The sequence below is a fragment of the Mustelus asterias genome, chromosome 1 (genome assembly GCF_964213995.1).
Source record: "Mustelus asterias chromosome 1, sMusAst1.hap1.1, whole genome shotgun sequence".
NCBI classification, from domain to species: domain Eukaryota; kingdom Metazoa; phylum Chordata; class Chondrichthyes; order Carcharhiniformes; family Triakidae; genus Mustelus; species Mustelus asterias.
Window position 1 is genome coordinate 40759519 of NC_135801.1, and position 17889 is coordinate 40777407.

The 17889-nt window shown below is 41.5% G+C and overlaps 1 protein-coding gene across 4 annotated transcripts in view; it reads right to left on the bottom strand.

The window, feature by feature from the left end:
* Positions 1 to 497: 497 nt before the first annotated feature.
* LOC144493043 (folliculin-interacting protein 2-like) overlaps positions 498 to 17889 on the bottom strand; it is a 168005-nt gene continuing 150613 nt past the window's right edge. For all 4 annotated transcript variants that reach the window (XM_078211885.1, XM_078211902.1, XM_078211877.1 and 1 more), the window contains 3 exons: positions 11801 to 11998; positions 3537 to 3652; positions 498 to 2516 (listed from right to left, as the gene is read on the bottom strand). In XM_078211885.1, the coding sequence (XP_078068011.1) occupies positions 2438 to 2516; positions 3537 to 3652; positions 11801 to 11998 (393 nt within the window). In that variant the 3' untranslated portion in view covers positions 498 to 2437. The remainder of the gene's footprint in view (positions 2517 to 3536; positions 3653 to 11800; positions 11999 to 17889) is intronic.

A 17889-nucleotide genomic window follows, 5' to 3' on the forward strand; every position in this document is an offset into this window, starting at 1 on the left:
CAACAAGTGAGAAATGCAAAAACCGAGACTAAAATAATTTAGCTGAACAGTTTTGGTATTTGATGAAGCAGAGGTTGCATGGGGTTAGGTATATCTTAGAATCCCTACAGCACAGAAAGAGGCCATTCGGCCCATCGAGTCTGCACTGACCACAATCCCACCCAGGCCCTACCCCCATATCCCTACATATTTACCCACTAATCCCTCTAGCCTACGTATCCCAGGACACTAAGGGCAATTTTGGCATGGCCAATCAACCTAACCCGCACATCTTTGGACTGTGGGAGGAAACCGGAGCACCCGGAGGAAACCCACGCAGACACGAGGAGAATGTGCAAACTCCACACAGACAGTGACCCGAGCCGGGAATCGAACCCAGGTCCCTGGAGCTGTGAAGCAGCAGTGCTAACCACTGTGCTACCGGGCCGCCCAATATGGGATAAATTAAGTTAAAAATGAGAGGTGGAATATTAAAATAAGTTATTTCATGTTTTTTTGATGTTAAGAAATATTAGAAGCGGAGTTGCATTCATCAGTAAGGTGTAATTGTTTGTGGCCCACAATAGTACGCCCAATATGTTTGGTTTCTGTACCATTTTAAAGGTAAAGGACAAAACCGAAACAATCCGGTCTCCAATTTCTCCCAAATAACTAGCAATGTATTCACTTTATATTAGAAATATTCTCATGTTCAGGTATGATGTATATTTATTGGAATGTTATAATTCAGGTTTAATGATTTTCAGAGGCCGACCAAAAAACCTAACCCCTAGGTAAAACTGAAGTATAGCATTAGCTCCTAATTGAAAATATGCAACAGCAAGACAAGCATCAAACCTTCAGACACATGTTCTTAGTGCATTTCACAATTTTTCACATCATAATTCTAGGCCTGAAATATGACCCTTTCTAGTTATGTGGCAATAAACTCCATACTTAAATTAAAATTGTGTTAGCAGAAGCCCTGCCCGTTTGTTCAGAACTAAAATTTTAAAAAGTGAAAATATACCTATCATTTTATGCAAAATATAAAACCCTAAAGAGATTATTTTTCTTTTAGCAAAAACTGGATTAAGGAAGAGGACCCCAGTGAAGTTTCTCCAGTTGCTAATTTTACAAATAAAGTAAACATATGTACAAGGTAGGGAACTCAAGTGTATTGTGCCAAATTTAATGGCAGATAAATCATTTCCATGGTCTTCTGTGCATTATTTCATAAAGGTGATTTATCAATAATCTGATTACCCTATTCCACAGGGAACATCTGACGTGAATGTTTCCTGTCTCATTCACTGGGTGAAGCATCAGCATACGCTGGGATAGTCATTAATTGAATTATTTGTAGCTTTTAATTGGAACATTCCCCCAGTTGGTTTTTGAAAGGCACTTGCATCACTAAATAGATTTCTGATAAAGTAGCCTCCATGTGATTCTTACCAGCTGAGATTGTACCATACGCATTTACACAACAAAAATACAGCTCCTTTCCCTCCCCTCCACCCCAATTTTCATTATTCCCATCATTCAACATCTTGGAATTCTTCACTAAAGTCAGTCTGGAAATTATTCGGCACAACTGACTGTTAGTGAGACCCAATAACCTCATTCATTAACTGCAAAACAGCAGTGTTTTTCGTACAAAGCTGGTGTCACAGGATTAGCCCCAATATTCCATAAATGTTGTTTAACAGAAACTTGCATAAGTTGAGAAATCATTGTAAACAAATCAAGATACCCCGTACAAATTTTAAAAATATAATTCTGCCTACTTTGTCCCTTTAAAAATGAATAGACAACTAAACTCTCAAAAAATTCAAACCATTTGTATAAAGTAAACTGCTAAATTCGATAGCTTTTTTTGCTGTGCTTTTGTTGCAGGATTGTACAGTATCCTAGCAATTTAGAAATGTAAAATCAATAGATGTAATTTCAAATTCTTCTGAATCGGAATGCTATGTATAACTTTTGTAATACTCAATTATATACCATTTAAGGCAACTGTTGAAGTGACTTGGAAGTCAAAAACACCACAGAAGCGAGCATTCAAGATGGCGCGAGAGCGTGGTCTGTTTTTAGAAGTCTGCTTTGTATGAAACACATGCTTTCATTGCAACCATTTAGTGTTGATGAGCTTAGCAGACTTAAGTCCTGTTTAAAAAAAACAAACCTGAAACACTTGCCATTAAAATTCCTTACTGATAGATGAACATGTATCCCAGAAATTTTCTGAAAGATGATGAAAATTTGCAGTTTATGGCATACGATCATGTAGAAGATTCTTCAATGCACAACGTAGCACTGATCTGGTCATCATTCTGCATAATACTTGTAACCATCAATGTGCACAACAAAGTTTCCCAACTCAGTGCCATCCAATGCTCAGTTTGATTTTTTAAAAAAAATCCTTTCTGGACAAAAGCTGTTCTGAGATTTTAGCTTACAAGAGTATCTGGGCAACATATGGAGAATGAGTACTTGCCACAGCAGCCAACAGAGGCAAGTCATTTGATTCAATCCTGAAAGAGAAAAGTACAATCGCTAAGTTGATGTAAACAACATTCAATATATAAAACTCTGCTGAAAGCCAAAAAGAAAAAATATATAATTTCAAAGAAAGCATAGCAATTCATGGGATGACACCTCAAATTATAGATAAGTCGCCTCTAGGGGCCTGTTTTCCTAAAATCAATTTGTTTGTTTAAAGCAAGTGTCCCATGTATACTATTTGGCAAGACAACGTTCGCAGGACTGTAGACATTGTGTAAAGACACAAATTCTAAGTGTGTGTTAATACAGTCCTGACCAGAAAACCATACCATATTCTATTCTAATGCGCCAAATGCAGGAGAATATATTTAGAACAGTTTTAATCATTTTGCTAAACTGAAGTAATAGTTGCCCTTCCTCCCAAATTTCTGAAGGAAAATATTTTCCTTTCTCAAAGAACAATTTTTTGGGATTATATACATTATAAACTGAAAAAAACAACTGGATGTGTAATAAAAAAAAGGTGCAGGAACAAAATTCTCCCAATGTTAATCCTGCAACAAATTTGTTACAAAAGATCAGCTCGAGGCTTGATAGTGTAAAAATTATCTGTGAAAGGCTGCAACATGAGAAGCAATGGCTGACAGCAGAGCAAGTTTTTTTTTTAAAAAAGCACCAAAAATAGTTATTTGGAATTCAGTAACTAAAAATATTGGATGAACACTGAAGCAAAGGAACTTGCAGAGGTACAGGGATTGAGCAGTGGAGTGGAATTGACTGTATTGCACTGTGGGGAGCCAGCATGGACTAGGATTGGCCAAATTAACTCATGTTCCACAAATGACTCGATGACTATGTTCTTTCGAAAATAGCGAACATAGCACAAAAGGAAAAAACATCCATTTCCATTAGAACACACAAACAATTTAAGAAAATATGCATAATTTTATAAATTACAACATACGTTTAGTGAAACCATTTAACAAAGACACAACAGGTTTGGAGACGACGGGCACAATATACAGATTAATTCAAAAGTTCTGATTTACCCCAGCACCACTCCCAGTTCTTTTACATGGACTCTAGTGTGGCCTTTGAGGTATTCTGACAGCATTTTGCTTTTAAAATAAAGCTCCTGAAGTCTATCTTCAAGATGGATTAAACACTGCAAAGAAAGAAAAAAAATGCCAGAAATGACTTCAATTTTTCAATAAGAAATGCTGGGAAATTTATCAAAATACTAATCAAGGTTCAACACAGGTTTAACATCACTCTGGATAACTAAAGCCTGGTGCTGGATTTGTTTTTTTTTTAAAAAACGTGGCCTGGCTAACCTGTGGAAGATCTTTTAGCGATGTATACTCGTATTCCACATACTTGTTCCTCGGCCCACCTAGACTTGTACTTTCCAAGAATAAGCGACCTCCCTATTCTTCCTTCCAAAAAGGTACTAGCTTACATTTGATTTGATTTATTATTGTCACATGTATTAACATAGTGAAAAGTATTGTTTCTTGTACGCTATGTAGACCGTTCATAGAGAAGGAAAGAGTGCAGACTGTAGTGTCAATCATAGCTAGGGTGTAGAGAAAGATCAATTTAATATAAGGTAGGTCCATTCAAAAGTCTGATAACAGTAGGGAAGCTGCTGTTCTTGACCTCAGACTTTTGTATCTTTTTCCCGATGGAAGAAGGTACGTTCAGGGTGCGCGGGGTCCTTGATTATGCTGGCTGCATTGCCGAGGCAGCGGGAAGTGTAGACAGAGTCAATGAATGGGAGGCTGGTTTGCGTGATGGATTGGGCTACATTCACAACCTTTTGTAGTTCCTTGTGGTCTTGGGCAGAGCAGGAGCCATACCAAGCTGTGATACAACCAGAAAGAATGCTTTCTGTGGTGCATCTGTAAAAGGTGGCGAGTTGTAACTGACATGCCAAATTTCCTTAAGCTTCTGAGAAAGTAGAGGCTCTCAACTACAGTCAGCCTGGGGGAACCAGGACAGGTTGGAAGTGATCTGGACACCTAAAAACATGAAGCTCTTGACCCTTTCTACTTCATCCCCATTGACGTAGAGAGGGGCATGTTCTCCTTTACACTTCCTGAAGTCGATGACAATCTCCTTCGTTTTGTTGAATTGGGGGGGGGGGGGGGGGGGGGTGATTATTGTTGCCACACCAGTTCACCAGATTCCCTATCTCGTTCCTGTACCGTCTCATATCATTGTTTGAGATCCAATCCACTATGGTGGTGTCGTCAGCAACCTTGAAAATCACATTGGAGTGGAATTTGGCCACACAGTCATAGTGTACAAGGAGTATAGTGGGGGGCTGAGACAACAACCTTGTGGGGCACCGGTATTGAGGATGATTGTGGTGGAGTTGTTGCCTATCCTTACTGATTGTGGTCTGCGAGTTAGGAAGTTCAGGATCCAATCTCAGAGGGAGGAGACGAGGCCCAGGCCACGGTGTTTGGAGATGAGTTTCGTGGGAATAATGGTGTTTACCCGTGTTGAACTTCATTTGGCAATTGTTTACCCATTCTGCAAGTTTATTAGTGTTCTCCTGTAATTTGTTGCAGTCCTTTTTGTTGTGGACTATCCAGCCAACTTGGTGTCATCAGTAAACTTAAAAATTGTGTTTTAATTCCAAAGTCCTATTAATTGATATAAATCATGAACAGGGGTCTCAGCACGGAATCCTTGTGGATACCGTTGCCCTATTTTCCAGTGAATAACTACCCATCACTCATTCTGCTTTATCTTATGAAACCAGCTGGTAATCCATTCTGTCACTTGTCCCCAACTCCATTTCTATAATCTTATTTATTAGGCTATTGTGGGACACCTTACTGAAAGCCTTTTGAAAGAGACAAATTACATTTACTGCATGATGTATGTCTACTTTCCTTGTCACCTCAATACATTCAATGTTGGTTAAGCAAGATTTTTCCTTTTGAAGTCCATGCTGACTATTCATTACCGCACTTTTTGCTTTGAAATTATTTTCTATTCTTTCCTTTAATAGGGCATCCATTATTATCCCCAGATTCTTCAAAAATGGATGAATGCAACCTGTCTGGATATGCGGCTTTATCCTCAGTTTGATTCGCTAATTCAATACATTCCTTTGCATTTTAAATGCGCTTATTTCATTGTTCATCTCATCAATTTGTCATGTCTGCCTGTGTTACACCCTGTTAAATAAAATAATTATGCAATATATCAGCTCTCTATCATTAGCTGTCATAAATATGAAGCTCATGGTTCAAGTTAATATTTTAAAGGTATTTTCAGTTCTGGGAAAATTAAAGCTGTAACCATCAGATGATTAAAATGCTGTGCTTTAGAGATTGCCTGAACACCTAAAGAAATGGTAGTTCAAAAGATTACCCTAGCTGTTTAATAAAGTCAGAATTGAGCAGAGTGCTATAAAACAGGTGGACTTGCCCAGCCAAAGAAATTTACAAGGAATCCATGCCAGAAAGATGCTTTTGTTTTGAGAGTTACAGTTAAATTGGTTTAAAAGTGAACCCCAAAAAAGGTTATAAAACCCCTTTACTTTTGTTAGAATAAACACAAAATTATGACCGAGTGATAATTAACCTAAAGGTTGATTTGAGGACATCCCAGAGCAGGTGATGGCGTTATGGGGATGGGTGACACTTGGGTGGGTTTCTTGTTTCAATTTATCTGGGTGTTTGCCGAGAGAATTAGTTGTAGCTTGGAACTGGTGTCCAATTTTCAGCCCACTGACAGGAGATAGCCAAAGTAAATGAGAGTTAGATTGACCTGCACCGGAAGCAGCGTTAAAAAAAACTAACTTCTTTCATCGAGTGAATGAGGACAAGACATGAATTTTGGAAGCTTGACGATTACCTAGTGGAATAATCTACAGTAGTTCCCAGAGACTTGTGCCAAAGATAGCAACAATGAGATTAGTTTGAAAGTATTAGAAAAGTAACCAGTACAAATCACTGTGGCACCCACAATCAAGAATTGGTAAAAGTTCTACCTCAGAGTAAATAACTTTATTATTAAAGAGAATTATTGCAGGAACTAAGAAGCAAACATGAGTGCATAACATCCAGAATTATGAACCAAATTGTTAAAATAGTAAATTGATAAATTAGTACATTAATTCTTTTTCAATACATAAAAGGTAAGAGAGCAAAAATAGCCACTGGACCACTGCAATGGCAGAGGAACTGAATAGTTACTTTGCATTAATCTTCACGGTGGAAGACACCAGTGGAATGCCAGAGCTCCAGGAGAGTCAGGGGGCACAAGGGAGTGTAGTGGCCATCACTAAATGGAAGGTTCTGGGGAAACTGAAAGGTCTGAAGGTGGATAAGTCACCTAGACTGGATGGACTACACCCCAGGGTTCTAAAAAAGATAGCTGAGGAACGTATGGAGGCATTGATGGTGATCTTTCAGGAATCACTGGAGGCAGGGAGGGTACCAGAGGACTGGAAAGTAGCTAATGTAACACCATTGTTTAAGGAGGGGGGGGAGGCAGCAGATGGGAAATTATAGGCCGGTTAGTCTGACTTCAGTCATTAACATTTGTCAAGGGGAGGTCGTGTCTGACAAATCTGTTAGAGTTCTTTGAGGTGGGAACATGGAAGTTAGATAAAGGAGAACCAGTGGACATGATTTATTTAGATTTCCAGAAGGCCTTTGACAAAGTGCCGCATAAGGGACTGCTAAATAAGTTAAGTGTTAAGGGTAAGCTCCTGGTATGGATAGAGGATTGGCTGACTGGCAGAAGGCAGAGAGTGGGGATAAAGGGGTCTTTCTCAGGATGGCAGCCGGTGACTAGTGGTGTGCCTCAGGGGTCAGTGCTGGGGCCATAATTTTTCACAATATACATTAACGATCTGGAGAAAGGAACAGAAGGCACTGTTGCTAAGTTTGCAGATGATACAAAGATATGTAGAGAGGGACAGGTAGTATTGAGGAAGCCGGGGGGGGTGGCTGCAGAAAGACTTGGACACGTTAGGGGAGTGGGTAAAGAAGTGGTAGATGGAATACAATGTGGAGAAGTGTGAGGTTATGCACTTTGGAAGGAGGAATGGAGGCATAGACTAGTTTCTAAATGGGAAAATGCTTAGGAAATCAGAAACACAAAGGGACTTGGGAGTCATTGTTCAAGATTCTCTTGAGGATGCAGGTTCAGTTGGCAGTTAGGAAGGCAAATGCAATGTTAGCATTCATGTCGAGAGGGCTAGAATACAAGAGGAGGGATGTACTTCTGAGGCTGTATAAGGCACTGGTCAGACCCCATTTGGAGTATTGTGAACAGTTTTGGGCCCCATACCCAAGGAAGGACGTGCTGGCCTTGGAAAGGGTCCAGAGGAGGTTCACAAGAATGATCCCTGGAATGAAGAGCTTGTCGTATGAGGAACAGTTGAGGACTCTGGGTCTGTGCTCGTTGGAGTTTAGAAGAATGAGGGGGGATCTTATTGAAACTTATAGGATTCTGCGAGGCTTGGATAGAGTGGATGTTTCCACTAGTAGGAAAAACTAGAACCAGAGGGCACAATCTCAGTCTAAAGAGACGACCCTTTAAAACAGAGATGAGGAATTTCTTCAGCCAGAGAGCGGTGAATCTCTGGTACTATTTTCCGCAGAAGGCTGTGGAGGCCAGGTCATGGAGGGTCTTTAGGTCAAAGATAGATAGGTTCTTGATCAATAAGGGGATCAGTGGTTATGGGGAAAAGGCAGGAGAATTTGGATGAGAAAAATATCAGCCATGATTGAATGGCGGAGCAGACTCAATGGGCCGAGTGGCCTAATTCTGCTCCTATGTCTAATGGTCTTATATACACACACAATAAAGTTTGTGTTTTGTCAAAAGTGAAAATTTGTGTCGTTCTATTGTTTAAAATGCGTTTGGATTTCTGTTTAAATGTTAAGCGTCTCTAAAGGGATTGTAAAACTGTCTCTATCCCTTTACGGTCCTATTTCTATATCAGTCTTCCATTTTTATTGATGTGCCTATAAAATATTTAACTACTTTGTCTTATAGTCCTTGATAATTTAATTTTGCAGTTCCTCTGTCTTTTTACTTATTTCTATGACTTCTCTCCTAATCTATTCATATTTGCTCTCATCACCATGCATTCCTCAGTTGACTATGTACTGCTGCTTAATCCTAAATTGTTCCCTTATGTCTTTATTCATCCATGGAGTTTCACTAATGTTTAGCCTGCTCTTTCCTTGTAGCGTAATATGTTTTTTCTGCACTCTGAACATTTTAAATGTTGTTCGACATTACTTGCCAATATTGCACCCATTTTATTTTTCCTAACTTTTATCCTTAGCCCCTCAAAATCAGCTTTTCTCCAATTTATTAACCAAACATATGTCCTTCTCTATTATCTTAAAGCACATATTATAAACATTTAGTCCATAGTCTTGTTTAGCCCCCATTGCTTGATCCAATAACAAATCCTCCCTTGTTGGGCTTTTTAACATATCAGGACAGTTGAAATCCCCCATGATTATTTCATATATTTTTACTAATTTCCCTAATCTGTCATAGAAACTGTCCAACGCCGGCATCGCCACATCATAGAAACTAGAAGCAGGAGTAGGCCATTCGAGCTTGCTCCACCATTCATTTTGATCATTAAATTGAATACCCTGATTTCTCTTCCCACCCTGCCCCCCCCCCATATCTCTTGATTTCTTTAGCCCCAAGAACTATATCTAATTTCTTCTTGAAATCAGATGACGTTTTGGCCTCAAATACATTCTGTGGTAGTGAATTCCACATATGCACCACCCGCTGGGTGAAGAAATTTCTCTTCACCTCAGGTCGAAAAGGTTTGCCCCATAATCTTAAAACTATGACCCATAGTTCTGGTCAGCATACTTTTCCTCCAAAGTCCTTCCATTACAAGTCATCTGTAGACTTCACCTATAATGTGATGGATGTTTTATCTTACATTCTATTTTTCAATTGATGGGCTGTAGCTATCTTCTATGGCCAATAAGTGCAGCTATTCCAGCTCTCATGTCTTCTCTAAAAATTTTATACCCTGCAATGTTGAGCGATATATTTTAATGATCTAGATCTTAGTTTCAAAGTTTGTGGACGATATAAAACTTGAAAGTGAAGACGACAGTGTAGAAATTCAAAAGGACAGACAAGTTGGTGGAGTGGGCGGTTAGGGGGCAGATGAAATTCAATGCAGAGAAGCATGAGGTGATGCATTTTTCAGTAAGAATATGGAGACCCAATACAAAGAGTAAAATTCTAAAAGAGGTGCAGGAGCAGTGGGGCCTGGGTGTATATGTACATAGATCATTGAAGGTGGACAGGTGGAGTGAACAGTTATTAAAGCATGTATAGGCTTTATTAATAGGCATGATCTTAGAATCCCTACAGCACAGAAAGAGGCCATTCGGCCCATCGAGTCTGCACCGACCACAATCCCACCCAGGCCCTACCCCCATATCCCTACATATTTACCCACTAATCCCTCTAACCTACGCATCCCAGGACACCAAGGGCAATTTTAGCTTGGCCAATCAACCTAACCTGCACATCTTTGGACTGTGGGAGGAAACCGGAGCACCCGGGGGGAAACCCACGCAGACACGAGGAGAATGTGCAAACTCCACACAGACAGTGACCCAAGCTGGGAATCGAACCCAGGTCCCTGGAGCTGTGAAGCAGCAGTGCTAACCACTGTGCTACCGTGCTGATGTGGAGATGCCAGCGTTGGACTGGGGTAAGCACAGTTAGAAGTCTCAACACCAGGTTAAATGCCAACAGTTTTATTTGGTAGCACAAGCCACAAGCGGCATGGTAGCAGAGTGGTTAGCACTGCTGCTTCACAGCTCCAGGGACCTGGGTTCGATTCCCGGCTTGGGTCACTGTCTGTGTGGAGTTTGCACGTTCTCCTCGTGTCTGCGAGGGTTTCCTCCGGGTGCTCCGGTTTCCTCCCACAGTCCAAAGATGTGCAGGTTAGGTTGATTGGCCATGCTAAAATTGCCCCTTAGTGTCCTGAGATGCGTAGGTTAGAGGGATTAGTGGGTAAAATATGTAGGGATGTGGGGGTAGGGCCTGGGTGGGATTGTGGTCGGTGCAGACTCGATGGGCCAAATGGCCTCTTTCTGCACTGTAGGGTTTCTATGACTTGAAGCTTTCGGAGCACTGCCCCTTCATCAGGTGAGTGGGAGTTGTGTTCACAAACAGGGCATACATAGACAAACTCAATTTACAAGATAATGGTTAGAATGAAAGTCTTTACAGGTAATCAAGTCACAAAGCTACAGATAATGTGAGTGGAGAGAGGGTTAAGCACAGGTTAAGAGGTGTGTATTGTCTCCAGCCAGGACAGTTAGTGAGATTTTGCAAGCCCAGGCAAGTCGTGGGGGTTACAGATAGTGTGACATGAACTCAAGATCCCGGTTGAGGCCGTCCTCATGTGTGCGGAACTTGGCTATCAGTTTCTGCTCAGCAATTCTGCGTGGTTGTGTCGTGAAGGCCGCCTTGGAGAACGCTTACCCAAAGATCAGAGGCTAAAGTGTTCCCCAACAGGAAGAGAACACTCCTGCCTGGTGATTGTCGAGCAGTGTTCATTCATCCGTTGTCGTAGCATCTGCATGCATTTATTAATAGGGGCATTGAATACAAGAGCAAAGAGGTTATGCTGAACTTACAAGACTTTTGCTGGAGTACTCTGTACAGTTCTAGGTGCCACACTATAGGAAAGATGTGAATGCATTGGAGAACGCAGAAGAGGATAACAAGAATGATTCTAGGGATGAGAAACTTCAGTTGAGGATATTTGGAGAGGCTGGGACTGCTCTCCTTGGAAAGACAGCAGCAGAGAGATTTGATAGTGATGTTCAAATTCATGAGGAGGATAGGCAGAAATTGTTCCTCCTCGCAAAAGGAACAAGAACGAGAGGGCACATATTCAAAGTGAATTTGGGTCTGGAATGCATTACCTGGGAGTGTGATGCAGGCAGGTTCAGTTGAGGCATTCATGAGGGTATCAGATGATAACTTGAAAAGAAAACGTGCAGGGATATGGGGAAAAGTATGGGAATGGCACTAAGTCAAGATGTTCAGAGAACCTGTGCACAGACAATGGGCCAAATTACCTTCTTCTACACTAACCATTCTGTGAACTCATGTGTCAGGAATTGCACACTTAGAAGAATCATTTAGCACTGGCTTGTCCTGGTCTCTGGAGAAGTCAATTCATGTTATACAATGGACCTCATCTTGTAACGCATGTTGTGGTCATGCAGGCTAGACAAATTGCAACACACTAAAGTAAAAACCTTTTACTTACATAATCGGGTGGGAGTTGTAGTTTGTACAGTTGAAGAATCGACTGGAGCAGGGAGGACACAAGATTAGAGACTAATACCTCTTTGCCCAGCTTGTTGTCCATCACTTTCCTCTGGCTTGTAGCCACTTGGACTGACCACTTATCTGTGTCTGCAATAATACAGACAGATTCTGCAATGGGTTCATCTAAAACAGGGTGCTAGAGCAGAAAGGGTAAAGTAATAAACAGCATTTAATATTTTGATCTCAATAAATTGTTTCAAAATAATACAAATAATTAAACTCCATTCAAAAATTGTGGTACTACAAATTTCAGGCTTCCAGCCATTTTTGATTTTGATCAACTGCTAGAATATTTGTAGAAATAAGACACCAGCATGAAATTAACCTGTCAAAATGTTATGACTTCACTGCCCCATTATTGTTCTACAAGATCAGCCAGCTAGCCAGCCCTCATATCTACAAATTATTCAAGTCCCTGGACTTTGACCGCTGCAAAAAATATGCTCCCAATTCCAACCAATTCTGCTGCTACTCAGTTACAGAAAACTATTGCATCAAAAAGTCCCTCTATAGTGCTCTCAACAAAACAGTCACACTTTAAAGTCAACTGATTTCTTGCACTGAACTGATCATATTTTGAACGCTAAGGCAACTCCTATAACAGATATTTGGCACTGAATTCATTACGTGCTCTGAACAACACCAACATGTTTAAAACATGCCAGTTCTCTAATGATGTTGAAGTGAGAAGTGAAAGTAAATATTATGGATGCTGGAAATCTGAAGCAAAAACAGAAAATGCTGGAAAGACTCAACAGGTTTGGTAGCATCTGTGGAGAGAGAAAAACAGTTAACATTCAATCTGTATGACTCTTCAGAGCAGAAGCAAGCATAATTGCTGAGAAGATAGCCGAAAGGAAGTGCATTCTACGCTTCATAAAACTGGACTCAATCCTGCGGCATATCAGGCAACTGGAGCTAGAGGAACAGATTAGGAACAAATCAGCTGTTCCGACACGAGCTTTTTTAGGAGGAATTCAGAAGAGAAATGAAGGTGGCTGTATAATTGGAAAGTTTAGTGAACAGCATATAACAATGGTTATATAATGGTTTATTTACAAACCAATAAATACACAGTCCTCCACGATGTTAACACTTCCAGCTGTAGGATCACCTCTGGCTGCAAAAGCCCAGGTTCCGTACCAAGATCCCGGTAGTCATTCTCCTTTGGGCAACTGGGTCTCATGACCAACCTGGAGTATGTCCCTTAAAGGGGCCAGCTACTACATCCCTCTCCTTTAAGTCCCTTATTATACAGTACATAAATAGTTTATACAATTTCCAAAACACAGTGGGATGTGTCTCCCACTTTCCTTATTTCACTCGGAAGAGCACTTTGGCCCATCAGTGGCTTCACTTGGACAAACAACAACAGCAGTACTCTCGCTGGCACAATTGGATCAGGCCGTAGCACTGGCCATTGGGATGGATCCTGCCTTCTCAAATGGTCTATGTATTTTTTCCATTAACTTGTCCTGTATTTTCACTTCACAAGACAGTGGCCAGGACGGCCCTGTCCTGGCCACAACTGAGACCGTATTTGGTCAGTTTCCAAAATTCTTCAGAAAGGCTGGATCATCTATCCCAATGCTCTTCCTACTTTTTATAAATCATGGTTCCTTTCTGACAATTCTGCCTCATCTCCATGCAACCTGCAAAATTTGGAACTACCAGGCTCAACCTGGTTGTTAAGCGTTTACTCATTAGCAGCTCAGCTGGAGTTATTCGAGTTGTAGTATGCAGGGTGGTTCTAAGCTAATGAAGGTGTTTGCTTCTTCATACCAGCCTTGAAAGTTTGCACTGCATGCTCTGCCAGCCTATTTGATGAGAGGTTACGTGGTACTATATGATGTGTTTTAGTCCACTGAAGGCCATGAACTTCTGGAATTCTGCACTGATCCATTGTCAGAGATGAACACTTCTGGTACACCCTGGGTTGTAAAACATTGATGCAGCTTCTCAAGTATAGTGTGCAATGTTGTGGAACTCATTTTGAATACAATCAGTCCATTTTAAATGGGCAAACATCGTTCCCATAAACAGGCCAATGTAATCAACGTGAACTCTCATCTATGGCTGTCCTGGACGAGGGAGCTAGGGTGCAGTAGCAGGTAACTTCTGCTGTAGCCAGCACTGGTCACATTGTTTTACCATCCTTCCTATATCAGCACCAATGCTAGGCCACCAAATGAGCTCATAGCTAAGATATGGTGCCCATCTGGGCATACAATTCTTCTGGTAATAACTCTTCCTGGTTTGGGGATGACCACGCCAGCTTTCCAAAGGATAACACCCTCCTCATCACTAGCAAATGCAGTAGTGGTAATTTACCAAAATTCGCTGGACTCTGGGGTGGTTTCCACAGATTGGAAAACAGAAAATATGACGTCACTGTTTAAAAAAGGAGGGAGACAAAAGATGGGTAACTACAGGCTGGTTAGCTTAACTTCTGTAGTAGAGAAAATGCTTGAACCAAGGAAGAAATAGCGAGACATCTGGATACAAATTTCCCATTGGTACGACACAGCATGGGTTCACGAAGGGCAGATCATGTTTGACAAATTTGGTGGAATTCTTTGAGAACATAACATGCGCAGTGGACAATGGGGAACCTGTGGATGTGGTGTATCTGGATTTTCAGAAGGCATTTGACAAGGTGCTGCACCAAAGCCTGCTGCATAAGATAACAGTGTTACGGGTAACGTATTAGCATGGTTGGAGGATTGGCTAACTAACAGAAAGCAAAGAGTGGAAGTAAATGGGTGTTTTTCTGGTTGGCGATCAGTGACTAGTGGTGTGCCTCAGGGATCAGTGTTGGGACCGCAATTGTTTACGATTTACAGAGATGATTTGGAGTTGGGGACCAAGTGTAGCATGCCAAAATTCGCAGATGACACCAAGATGAGTGGCAGAGCAAAGTGTGCAGAGGACACAAAGTCTGCAAAGGGATATAGATAGTCTGAGTGGGCAAGGGTCTGGCAGATGGAGTACAATGTTGGTAAACGTGAGGTCATCCACTCTGGTAGGAACAACAGCAAAATGGACTATTATTTAAATGGCAAAAAATTGCAGCATGCTGCTGTGCAGAGGGACCTGGGTGTCCTTGTGCAGAATCACAAGGAGTTGGTTTGCAGGTGCAGCAGATCATTAAGAAAGCAAATGGAATGTTGTCCTTCATTGCTAGAGGGATGGAGTTTAAAAACAGTGAGGTTGTGTTGTAACTGTATAGGGTGCTGGTGAGGCCGCACTTGGAGTACAGTGTACAGTTTTGGTCTCCTTACTTGAGAATGGAGATAATGACACTGGAGGGGGTGCAGAGGAGATTCATTAGGTTGATTCCAGAGCTGAGAGGGTTAGCTTATGAGGAGAGACTAAGTATTCTGGGGCTATACTCATTGGAATTCAAAGAATGAGGGGCGATCTTATAGAAACATAAGATTATGGAGGGAATAGGTAAGATAAAAGCAGGGAAGTGGTTTCCACTGGCAGGTGAAACTAGAACTAGGGGGCATGGCCTCAAAATAAGGGGAAGCAGATTTTGGACTGAGTTGAAGAGGAACTTCTTCACACAAAGGGTTGTGAATCTGTGGAATTCCCTGCCCAGTGAAGCAGTTGAGCTACCTCATTGAATGTTTTTTAAGGCAAGGATAGATAAATTTTTGAACAGTAAAGGAACTAAGGGCTATGGTGAGTGGGCGGGTAAGTGGAGCTGAGTCCACGAAAAGATCAGCCATGATCTTATTGAATGACGGAGCAGACTCGAGGGGCCAGATGGCCTACTTCTGCTCCTAGTTCTAATGTTCTTACGTTTTTATGAAACACCAAAAGGTAAACATGGAAATTGATGAACACCTTTTATGGGTGTTTATGGTGACATAAGCTTTGTCTAGTTCTAACTAGTAAGCGTGACATGTCCAATTTGGTACAAGTCAGGCCCCCCATCCTCTATTTTAAGAATGGTGTACCAATCTAGCTCTGCAGCCTGGTTCATCGTCAACTTGCAATTTCCACAGATTCTGACTGTCCTGTCTGGTTTAACTACCGGTACAATGGGTGTGGTCCATCATGCAAATTGTACAGGCTAAATGATGCCCAAGTCTTTCAGATATTTTAACGCTGCCTCGACTGATGCACAAGACATAGGTCATGCTCTAAGAATTTTTGGTGGGGCTTCCAGATCTACATGGATCCTACCGTGCAATGGGCAAATCTTTCCAAGTTCCTCTTAGAATACTTCTTGGTACTTCCTAATGACCTTGTGCAGGCCCGTTTCCTTTATCCTAAAGATCCCCAGCCAGTTCAACTTAATCTCCTGGAGTCAATCATACCCCATTAGACTGAGTCCTTGGCCCGATACCACCATCAGTGGTAGCTGAGCTGACTGATGTCTGTAGCTCACAGGGGTTGTAGTTGTTCCTACTATCTTTATGGCTTCTCTGGTATATGTGGCTAATCTTACTGCCGTGTTCATCAGCTTCAGGGGTTGAACTCCTCAAGATACTGGTAGGTCTGCTTGCTCAACAGCAGCTGACACCCACGTGTCTACTCCCATCTTCAGTGGCCGACCATTTATTACCAACGCGATTGTGATGGGGTGCTATTTTGCCGATTCCACATTGTTTAATGGCATAAAATTTATTTCCCCCACTGGACAATCCCCCATACTATGCACCGGTTAAATGACTTTTCTGCATCCAAATCACTCTGCTCCTCTAAATCTACACACTTCTGAGGTTCCCCCCGATACCAAAAGCACTGTTATTCCTAGGCTGCTTAAATCTTTGGTGTTTACTGACTCTTCACACTTCTGCATTCAACTCACTGCATGAGCTCAATCCTGCATCCTTACTTCTGGCATCATTACCCCAGGTGGGCCTCGATGCTTTGCAACTCCGGGGCACCCTTCCTGGTGCTCTATTGTTGTTGCCATTTCCAGCACCTTCTTAATAGTCAACTCAGACTCAGCCAACAGTTTTTTGTATAGCTGCATTATTTACACAGGATACCAATCGATCTCTGAACATATAGTTTAAAGCTGACCTGAAGTCACAATGCTCCCACGATCTGCTTTAGCCTTGCTGTGAAGGCTGCAATAGTCTCCTCTGGGGCCCTTCCCATCGAGTTAAAGTTGTATCTTTGTAGTATTACCAAGGCTTTAGGGTGGCAATGCCTGTTTGCTAGTTCAATGAGCTCTGCAAATATCTTCATGGTTGGTGCATTTGGGCTTGTTAAACTGCGAATACGTCTGGGTCTCACATGCAGCAAGTAAAATAACTTCCTCTTCCCTTCACAATCCATTAGCCCCAAAATAATCCTCCAACTGTTCCACATTTTTTCATAAGTTATGTCGAAGGCTTCTAGCTTCCCGAGAGGAATGCCTGCTTTCCCTTTCAAGCTTGGATTGATTCACACTGCACCTTTGCAATGACATTCTCTTCAAATTCCTCATTACAAATGGAGTCGCTCTATCCCAATGTAGTAATTGGAAGGACTGGCGACCACCAGTTAGTATATAACAAACTATAACTATTTATTTGTCTTTCACAATGTTAATACTTCCAGCTCTAGGATCTACTTTGGCTGCAAAAAGATTCTGCACCAAGAATTCTGTGCTTATTTGCCATTGGATGATTGAGTTGCATGACCCTTCCGATATACACCCCTTGAAGGGACCAGCTACTACAAAGGCAAACAGGGAGAAGCAGCACTGCAATTAGTAACATAATTTGGGAGCATTTTACTGCCCAAGGGTCAGTTTCATTAAGGCACATAGTTGAGGTTCTATGATACAAAACGTGCCCATCATCCCAATAAGATTTCCCTGCTATATTTTGCACACATCTATGAGACAGCCTTCGGCCCCAAATCCTATTTTTGATCCATCATTTTACCTATTGGCACAGAATATAGATGCAATATTTTAAAATGTGCATAATTTAGTAGCAAATGTGTCTGTGCATTTTGATGCAGGTAATTGAACAGCTTCTTCCCTGCTGCCAGACTTCTGAATGGACCTATCTCGCACTA